Source organism: Trypanosoma cruzi, genomic scaffold, assembly GCF_000209065.1.
Source record: "Trypanosoma cruzi strain CL Brener 1047053517057 genomic scaffold, whole genome shotgun sequence".
Lineage (NCBI taxonomy): Eukaryota > Euglenozoa > Kinetoplastea > Trypanosomatida > Trypanosomatidae > Trypanosoma > Trypanosoma cruzi.
Window position 1 is genome coordinate 47,572 of NW_001849518.1, and position 10,032 is coordinate 57,603.

The window sequence follows — 10,032 nt, forward strand, 5'->3', positions numbered from 1 at the left end:
GGCAAGCAGTACCACCTGTGCCCCGACACGCAACTCAAGCAAAGGCAGTAGAGAAACTTCCTTATCCAAATCGTATCCGGGCGTTGAGGCGTAGTCCTCAGAGGCATAACGATGAAAATTGACATCGTCCAGTAACTGCAGACGTTCCATGTTGTACGCTGTGGCACTTTGACGGCGCGCCACAATGACGGTAGGTTTAACACCAAATCGATCGCTCAACCGTCGACCAAGACATGTCGATATTAGGCCTTCCACACGTCGAGTATACCGCCCATATCGAATATCTTCCATACATGCAGCAAAGACTGGGTCGCTCTCATGACGATGGTTCTGACGAAACTCAACGGCGGCAAGCCGCAGTTTTTCCCACAAAGGACAGTCAAAGCACCAGTTTGACTCAGGTTTCTTTTCTTCGGTGCGATCCTCACTCATAAAAACAGCCGAGGAGGAGTCTACAGGAGGAAGCTGCAGAAAGTCACCAAGAAGGATAAGCTGAATACCCCCAAAGGGGGTATCAGGCTCGTTACGCACTCGTCGGGCAATCGCATCCAAAAGCAGAAAAATATTTACCGGGAGGACTCCGATTTCGTCAATGATGAGTGTCTTGCATTGCCGCCATGCTCGTACCACCTCCGGGCGACTTTTGACGCGGCGATAAATCTTGTCAAATGAGCCATCACCTCGACCAATGCCAGAAAACGCATAAATTGTGAGACCACCAATGATGCGAGCGGCAATACCGGTGGTAGCTGTTGCCACAACGCCCTCAGTGCCTGACAAGACATGCTGCAGCAGATGCAAAAGCCATGCGGTTTTCCCTGTGCCAGCCGATCCTGTCAAAAAGACATTTCTCCCCGTGCGAACCAACTGAACGGCACGCACCTGCTCTACCGTCCATGACACACCTTCTTTGGATGGTGCCACCCTTTCACTCGGTCCACGTCCCATTGTGGACGCCATTGAATTCGCGTCCACTTCTGAATGTGTAGAAACCGTATTTTTGGGGTACATGTTTACCTTTTTAGATGTCGGCGTTGTCACCTTACCCCCATCATTGATGACCACGCCAGAATCGTCACCATCAGGAGCAGCAGCATCATCGATATAAAAGTCTTTATTATCCCATTCCGGCATGGCAAACGCGCCTGGATCACGAAGTCCCTGTCCGTTTGCTTTGGATCCACGTCCCGCTCGACCCTTTTTGCACGCCACATTCTTCTCAATATCTTTCCAATGACTGCGGTCCTGTAGCAAGGCAGCCATAATCCTCAGGGCGTCCACATCCGCCACTGTCTCAATAAACACGGTACACAACCGTTGCTCATGCGGTACCATAATTGTGAGCTTTCCCTCCATGGCATATGTCGACAACACACGTCGGAGTCCAACCAGTTGAAAGAATGTCCCCTCGTGGCGCTTATGACGACTGGAGCGGACAACAAGACATGGACCAAGCCCAGACTGCCGCGAGAGAAAACACTCCGTGCCTCCCCACTGGCCTATCCGCTCACCGTCTTCTGCTGTCACGAGGATGCGGCCCCGTACGGCGGAAACTGTCATTTTCGGTTTTAATGACGTCATAAAGGATGTTTTTTTTTTTTTTTTTTTTTTAGATCTAAAAAAAAAAAAAAAAAATAATTGCCTGTTGTCTATGTGGAAATGCAAACACAAACTGCGGTTTCTTTCCCACCCACAGTTGCGTCCAACAAAATAGTAATAGTAATATACCACTGTGTCTATATCTGTGTGTGTTTGTGTATGAGTTGGAGAGGCATACAGAGCACGTTCCTTCACCCTTTGACCTTCACGTCACCCACACACCCACAGAAACACGAAAACGTGGAAAAAGAGAAAGGAAAATTGATGCGACTGAATAAGAAGCATACGTGACATAAACAACATGAGCAGTGACTCAGCTCCTTCCCTGTCCCTTCCCACTGCCTCCTCTCTACAGCCATTTCACTCGTAAACCCTGCAATTACACAAGAAGGAGCCTCATAAATTGACGTCACTGGTGACTCTTGAGACCGCCGCTGGTTCTTCCGATACTTTTTCCACACGAAATCCAATATTTCTACGCACCATTTCTCTCGAGGCGGCTTCAATGGCGGTTTGGCGAAGTAACTCCATGTCTTCAGCCGCACATTCCTTTTCTGTAGTTGTGGAATGCGGCCCCAACGCCAAAGCACGCCGCAATTCCGTCTCGAGCAGATCATAATGGCACTGCAGGGCCAATGCGGTGTACCGCAGCTCCGTCGCTGTCTTGTGCGCTGCGCGGTCCGTTTCCTCCAGTCGACGCAACAACGCCTCGTGCACCGCCAACTGACTCAGCTGCAATTCCGCAATGCGCAACTGCGCCGCTGCCAGATCACTTCGAAGTGTCTCAATCACCCTCTTCTCCGCCGTGGATCCCAACGACGAAGACGGTGGCCTGCGCATTCCTTTTGATTGTCCCGCCAAGGGATGAGTGTTTGACTGCAATCTCGTCGTGGCATTGGACACATTGGCAGCAGTAGTATTAGTAGTACTATTACTAGTAGTCGTATTGGTAGTGATTCCCCCCTCTGAATTGTACCCCCGACGGAGCAGGAACCGGTGGAGTCGTCTCATTCAATTCCCCCGCTTATTCTCGCGGGGCACACTACGCCGTACACGCCAAAAAAAAAAAAAACGTGACACGAGAAGGAAATAAAACACCAACAACCGGGAAGAAAAGAAGTGAAATGCTCCAATAGGGGCACACAACCGTAAGTGTAACTCCCACAGACAAGCGGCATAAAAATCGTCATCCATGAAATGCTGCCAAAAAAAAAAAAAAAAAAAAAAAAAAGAAACAAAAAGAAACAAAAAATCTTAATCATCACTACCAAAAAACATTAACAACAAAACAAAAAAAAACAAAACAAACAAACAAAAAAAACAAAACAAAAAAAAAACAAAAAAAAAAAAAAAAAGGCGTGACACCCAAGACCTCACAATCAATAATAATAATAATAATAATATGATTTGGCAAAAGGCAAATGGGTGCGGTGGAAGCCACGGACCAACTTACCTGCTCTTTTCATCATCTTATTTGCTTTGCCTGCATCCCTTCCTGCTTCTTGTGTGTTCGGTCCCCAGCCTTCCTCCCTTTTTTTCCTCCGTCTGTGTTGATTCTTCTCTGGAGGGGGCTCGCACCTCATCTAGAAGCATGTCTTTGCAGCCACTGCTGATCCTCACATCGTTTTCCGCATTTTCATTGCGCTCAACCTATTAGGGTAAAGAGAACTCTCTCTCTCTCCCTTTTTTGTGTTGTTATTCTTCCCATCTTCTTTAAGTAGAAATAAATATAAACTTTTTGTTCTGTTGTGTGTGTTGAGTAAAGAAGGGAATAGGTGGTGCTGAAGTGACCATCGAAAAACTCCTCGTGTTACAAAAGTGTTCTCTCTCTATGGTAATAATTCGGGGGAGGGGATCTATTTTCGTGTCTATGCGCGGCATGCAGCCGGATACTTAGTGACACTCCAGCCGTGCCTTTGATGTGCAGCGTTCAGCATCGGTAGGGACATTTCCATCCACACCGACGGGCCGCTTGCGGACGGCACTCGCGGAAAGTGGGGGTTCCGCTGCTGCGATTGTTGTCGGGGGTGTGATGGGGTCCTCCTCTGCTTCGCGTTGCTCGCCCTTCTGCTTCTCCGCAGCGGGGGTGTCGGAGCATTTGTCCGGTGTCTGCACCGAGCCCTTCGCCTCCAGTTCCGCCCTTTTCTTCGACTTGGTGACAAAGCACGTCCGGCAGGCGGCAATATACATGTCAGCACCGCCAATGAGCTCCCGCTTTTCGGAGGAGACGGTGCGGTACGTGAAGGAAGCGGAGCGGCAGTGGCACTCCATGCAGACCGCAGTGAGTTTCTTTACGGACTCCGCGAGCGGGATGAGGCGGCAAATGCCATCAAACGGCTGCCTGCGGTAATCGCCATCAAGCGCGGAGACAATGACGGTCTTCCCGGCGTCGGCGGCGGTGTTGCAGAAAGCAACGATGTCAGGGAAGAACTGGCCCTCATCCACCGCCACGACATCGTACGGGCACCACGCATCGCCAACCTCGCGCAACTCCGCAACGGCCGCCGTGGCGCCCAGCAGCAGCTTGTCGTGCGACGACACGCTCTCGCGGCTGTAGCGCGCATCACGGGAGTGTTTGATGACATAACACGAGCGCCTCGCAAACAACTCGCGTCGAACGCGGCGCATCAACTCCGTCGTCTTCCCCGCAAACATGGGGCCAATGATGAGTTCAATGTGACCGTGCGATTCGTTCTCCAGCATCATCTGCAGTGAAGTGTCGGCAAGTAATTGTTGAATTGAAGAAGCACAAAAGCCAAACGCTAATCGAAAATTGCGTTGATCCTCCGCGTAGTGCACTTTCAGCGTGCATGTCGACGTGTGGGAGGCAAACATTACAAAAAAAAAAAAAAAAATAAAGAAAAAAAAGAACGGTGGAAAAGCAAATATCAAATACAACAAAGTGAAACGATGTGTGGGAGTGCAATCTACGACCCACACAAACAAATATAAAAAAGGGGTGTAAAATTCATTCTTCTTTAGATGCAACACATAGTTCACACGTACAATGCATCCAACCTTAGCGATGGAGGAGGCAAGGCATTCTTCCCTTCCCTTCCCTTCCTCCCCGAGGCGGGAGCTGCAGAAAGTGATGCGGACACACACACACACACACACACCGACAGATGGAAGGGTACACATGTATATATAAATATATTCATACAGATGTCGGGTAATAAATTAAAAACAAATCAAAAATAATATCTAATGAAACAAACGATGGCAGATCCAACACACACCATCAAAAAACAAAAAACAAAAAAAACACCACCATCACCATAAAAATAAAATGTAAACGTCATGGACACTCATACATGTTTATGTACAGGATATCCCGGAAGTGAATATTCTTCCCCCGGCCTTCAAAATTCTCTATCCATCTTTTTTTTTGGGGTCTGAGTAACACGTCCGAAGACAAACCATCCGGCTCAATCTTCTTTTTGATTGCCCTCTCAACTGCTGCATGGATACTTCCCCGCTCATTCTCCTGTTCATTCTTTCTTTACTCCACCCCCCATCCCCCACCCTCAAAAAAAAAGTACGATATGCTTCCTTTTATTTATTCACATTCAGCATTGCCTGCGCCGACGAGCCTCTATAAGGGCCCACTGAATGAGCTGCTTGTCCTCGGCATTCATGTGCTGCCGGAAGCCCACGGTGACGCCTTCATCGCAGTTGCCAACACCCCTTTTTCCGTTTGGCGACGTTGATGGAGAAGGCGAGAAGTTGAGTTCGCAAGGCAACAGACCGTCACACTCCCGCCTCGGCTCTTTTGATAGGTGTTTCGACGGTAATATGTTGCGGGCATTCGGCGAGGGTACGTTGCGCAATCCCCCGGGAGGTTTGAAGTAGTCCGCACCCCGTCTTGCCTCAATCTCACGTCGCTCCCCCCGCGAGAAGAGGATGTCCGCAGACTGTGAAATGCGTTTCAGCGCGTACACAACACACCCCTCCGACATGCGTAGGTCGTGGATGGGGTCGACCTCAAAGCGGTCCTTCGCGGCGTAGTTGCCCTCGCGGAAGACTTCCAACACCGACTGCAGTGCGGTCAGTGCGTCGTCTAAATGATCCTTCACGGAAAGCGCAACACACAACGCATGAGCGCGGCTACGACGCAAAAAGTCATGATTGCCGTCGGGCTTTGGAACAGCAGCCTCATTTTCAATGTCCGGTTGCCGTCCAGTTTCCTGCTGCGGCTTGGACTTGGCATGCTGCGTTTGGCCTGACTCCTTTGACGGGGCAAAAGACTTCTTCGGCATCTCATTCCTTCGTGCCGCGCTCTGTTTCTCGTTGTCTCGCCAGTGCGCCACGACACCGCTGAGCACCTGGGCCAAGCACACAACCTCCGTCGCAGTCGAAGCCAAATCTTGTGGCTGCGTACGCTTACTTACAGTCTGCTGCCGCAGATGCTGGTGGGCACTCGCTATTCGTGCCAAAGGAGTTGGTGTGACGGATTTCCTGCTGGCAAGTACAGGTGGACATGCTGGGTGTGCCGCCGATACAATGCCGCCACTGTAACTGAGTGAGCGACCAAAGGCAGACAAATTATCAACGGAAGACCCGTTAGCTGAACTCCTTGAAGCTGGAGTTCTATGAATGAGACCTCCCTTATGTTCTTCTGCGGCGGCAACGCACTCTCTTAGCAGCTTGGATGCGGTGCTCATAGAAATGAGAGCTGCCCCCAAACTCTCTTGTTCCTCCACCGCCGACACACAATTCTGCTCCATGAAGGCAACGATGTCACCGAGTGTTTGCTGCTTTTCCGTCAAGGGCAACTTGAGGGCATGCATACAAAACTCGCGTAGTCGTTTTAATTCGGGCGCAGTTGCCGCTCCCAATTTTTTTTGGGTTTCTTCCTCTTCTTTCTCTCCAGTACTAAACCCACTTGTTTTTTTTCGTGTCTTATTTGACCGGCGTAGCGTTGCCAGCTCCATCTCCAGGGCACGACGTGCATCTTCCTCAGACACTAGCTGCCGCATAATCTCCTCCGCCCGCTTACTTCTTCTTTCCATTTCCCTCTGTAATTCCTCCAACTTCTTTTCCATGGTAGATCGGTCATTCTCCACGAGAGCGGATGCCTCCTGCAGTTTTTTCCGCTCAGATTCATGCGCTTCACATTGTTGTTGCAACCACACCACCTGCTCTTCAAGTGCCTTTTTAGTCGACTCGGTTTCTCGCTGCAGGGCATCGTTTTTTGCTAGCCTTCTGGAGAGTGCCTGCATTTCCTTCTGGATGCGGCTAAGTAGTTCGTCACGCTCGGCCTCACTGCGCTCGTGAGTGGACTCCACAGCAATCGCTTCCTCCTGGTGCTTCCGCAATTCCTTCTGCAGCGCCGCGATCTGCTGATTAAGCTCGTTACACTCCGCCTCACGTCCCTGCAGTTTCTCTCGCTCTAAAATCTCCATTTTCCTCCGTTGCTGGATGGAACTCTCTAATGTTTCGTACAGTTCGTCGTATTCTTCATACGCACAGCGGAGCGCAACTATGACGTCATGCTGCAACTCTTCAGGGTCTTCGGTCGATTCAGCCACACGCGTTGAGGTCCAGTGATCCACTCCCTTTGGCCAAAAATAATGTTTATGCCGCCGTGTTGCTTGCAGCTTTATCATTTCATCCTGCTGCGAATTTAGCAGCATTTGAATAGAGCCATATTCTTTAAGAAGCTGCTGGTGCTCACTTTGCAAAGTCTCCAGGGACTCTGTGGCATTCTCCAAGTCCTGCTTTGACTCCTGCAGCATCTCCACAAGATGTCGATGATCCTTTTCCATCTCCCGCTGCTTCTTCTCGAGGGACTGCACCCGCGTCTGCTCAGCGTGCCACCTCGTCTCGTGCCCTTTCCTCAATTTCTCTGCCTCTGCAATTGCCGTGACAAGACGGGAAACACGCTCTGGGAGGGGAAGCGAAGCGTCTTGCGTTCCAAGAGCCTCACCGACGCGGTCGAGTTCCTCCACAAAGGCTGCCTTTTCCCTCTCGAAGTCACAAACTTTATCCCGCTCCTCGCGAAGGCTCACCTCCGTTCTTGAAATCATGTGCGCGTTTCTCTCATGAATTTCCTCAACCTTGCTACTCATTGCCTTCACCTCCTGCGTGAGGCGTTGAATCTCTCGGTTGCGGCATTCTGCCAATTCTTTTACACCAAGCCATTCTTGCAAGAAGAGCATGGCTGTGGGGGCTCGACACTGTCGCACACTCTCGGCCACAATTGCATTATCTACGGCAAAGGCGTTGACTTGCAGTTGCACTTCAGCCCGGAGCTCGTTCCCACTACTTGTAAGCGAAACGACTGTCCGCGGAATGGCATTGGCGGCAAGAGCAGCTTCATTCAGCAGAAGGGCCCGCAGAATTTCATTGCCCCTGGAGTCCAGGGACGCCAATGCTGCCTCGTCATGCATACCGCAATCAAGTCTCATAGAATGTGTAACCAGCCGCAAATTTTCTGCTGCTTGTCGAGTTTGTTGCTGTTGTTGACGCCGAAGTTTTGATATTTCTTGACGTCTTTTATCCTCCACATCACGAAGCTCCGCAAAGGCTCTACGACGCACTTCCTCTAGCTCTTGAGCCGCACGCTCCTCCTGTCGTTGCGCCCCTGCATTTGCGGTCTGTAGTTGAACTGTGAGCTCAGCGAGTTCATTTTCCCGAGCCGCAAGTGACTCCGTGGCGGTTTGGAGCTGTGCCTGAAGTCCCTCTCCCTTTTCCCACTGATCCTTGAGCTCCTTGTAGATCACCAACACTGTCTTTTCCGTTTCGTCAAGGGCCGCATGAACCCATCGGTCATCTGCGTCACGCTGAACATGCTGCTCGGCAAGCAGTGCTTCCGCCCGCTGCAGTCTTTTCTGTAGCTCCACAACTTCCCTCTCTTTTTCCGCAATGACCCTCTGTGCCTCAGTCAACTGCTCTTGCACCCTGTCCCAGCCATCCTTGGGCTCATCCCGGGATTCCACTAGCCGCTGCATCTCCGCAAAAGGGCAGTGCAGAAGAAATAACTCCACCTTATCGTCAGGAAGCTGAGAGGGACGGCGCACCTCCACCTCAATGATGACAAGTTCGGACCCTGGTTGCATCTCCACAACGGAGATAAATCCACAGGGGGCGCACAACTCTAAAGATGCATCCTTCAAAAAGGCAGTTCGCATTGCCTCGGGTTTCTCATTCAAAATCTGGAGCCACTCCGCGCCACGAAAAAAAATGCGGTGACGTGATGACACCATATTTTTCGTATCTTTCCACTGGTCTAAAAGAAACTCCTGTACTTCTAAATGCGGTGTGTCTTTTGATCGTATGCCCACGGCGTCTCGGTGTTTGCGCTGGCACTCTAAAAGTTCCTTTTCCCTCTCACGAACAGTTTGCCGCAGCGTGCGATATTCCTTCTGATACATTCCAAGTTTTGCCTCCGTGCGGGTGAATTTCTCTTGCACTTCCGCCAGTTGGTGCCTGAGGGAAGACACAACCTCCTCATTCACAACCGATGTGTGCGTGGGTTTCGCATTGCAAGAGGCATTTGTGCCCGCCAAGTCCGTTTTTAACGGTAATTCACCGACTTGAACGAGATTCTGCGCGTGCTCAAGTTCCGTACGGAGGGACTTCAATTCGCTCTCCTTCTTAGCCAACTCCCCCTCCAGGCGGTGCTTCTCATACCGCATCTGATGCACTTCATCCAAGATTTCACGCACGGAAAGCGGCGACCCCTTGTTCGTCACCTCTCCCGCGGGATCCTTCCGTTCTTTCCCCAACGGCTTTTTATTACTGGGTGTCGGCGTGTTTCCCCTCACCGCGAGGGCCAACTGCGCCAACTGCGCCTCATATTGCTGCATGCGCCTCTCAAGAACGTCGTCGTATCGCTGAATAAGCCGTTTTTCGCTCACAAGCGCCTCGAGCCGCTCCACTTGCTCCGTGCGCTCTTGCAGCATCACTCGCAGTGCCATCGTTTCATCTTGTGTATCCCCGTCCTCGCCCGCGCTCACATTGCATGCGGTGGTGGAATGGCTCTGCGCAGTCACGGAAACGGTCGGAATTGCACGCTTCGATCGAATTCCTGCCGATACGGAGCGGAGACCGCGTCCTCGAGCCAACGCCCCCGACTCCGCCATTGCCCTCCCCAAGACAAGACTTTCTTTTGTGTCCCTGGACAACACACACACACACTCCGCCTCGAGGCAACAACTAATAAAAACAAAAATAAACAAACAAACAAACAGCGCAAAGTAACAGGACAATACGGAAATGGTTGCAAAAAGAGTACCGTATAAAAAATTACCCCACCGTGTGGGAAACACGAGAAAAAAAGAAAAAGAAACAAGAAGACGCCAGCCCCTTTTTCCTTTTCACCTTTTGTCTAGATGGATCCGCTTCTTTTCGCTGGAATTGTATATAAGTTTTACATTGAACTCTTAGCTCATACACGTTTCCCCCCCCCCCCCACCCCCCCCTTTTCCC

The 10,032-nt window shown here is 50.8% G+C and overlaps 4 protein-coding genes across 4 annotated transcripts, besides 9 other annotated features; all 4 read right to left on the minus strand.

Moving 5' to 3' along the window:
- On the minus strand, window positions 1-1,581 carry Tc00.1047053511133.4 (DNA repair and recombination helicase protein PIF1, putative; the record flags this gene model as incomplete). The annotated part of the gene is made up of 1 exon (XM_801200.1): window positions 1-1,581. A coding segment is annotated over one exon (1,581 nt), but the record flags the coding sequence as incomplete, so codon positions are not given.
- Window positions 1-10,032: a sequence feature (heterozygous, Esmeraldo-like haplotype).
- Window positions 1,590-1,611: a microsatellite.
- Window positions 1,617-1,640: a sequence feature (AT_rich).
- On the minus strand, window positions 1,996-2,610 carry Tc00.1047053511133.10 (hypothetical protein, conserved; the record flags this gene model as incomplete). The annotated part of the gene is made up of 1 exon (XM_801197.1): window positions 1,996-2,610. The coding sequence occupies one exon, from the start codon at window positions 2,608-2,610 to the stop codon at window positions 1,996-1,998; it is 615 nt and encodes a 204-aa protein (XP_806290.1).
- Window positions 2,505-2,553: a microsatellite.
- Window positions 2,805-2,954: a sequence feature (A-rich).
- Window positions 2,981-3,002: a microsatellite.
- On the minus strand, window positions 3,493-4,740 carry Tc00.1047053511133.20 (thymidine kinase, putative; the record flags this gene model as incomplete). The annotated part of the gene is made up of 1 exon (XM_801198.1): window positions 3,493-4,740. One exon carries the CDS (start codon window positions 4,738-4,740, stop codon window positions 3,493-3,495), a length of 1,248 nt encoding a protein of 415 aa, XP_806291.1.
- Window positions 4,438-4,470: a microsatellite.
- Window positions 4,644-4,663: a microsatellite.
- Window positions 4,697-4,718: a microsatellite.
- On the minus strand, window positions 5,169-9,686 carry Tc00.1047053511133.30 (hypothetical protein, conserved; the record flags this gene model as incomplete). The annotated part of the gene is made up of 1 exon (XM_801199.1): window positions 5,169-9,686. The coding sequence occupies one exon, from the start codon at window positions 9,684-9,686 to the stop codon at window positions 5,169-5,171; it is 4,518 nt and encodes a 1,505-aa protein (XP_806292.1).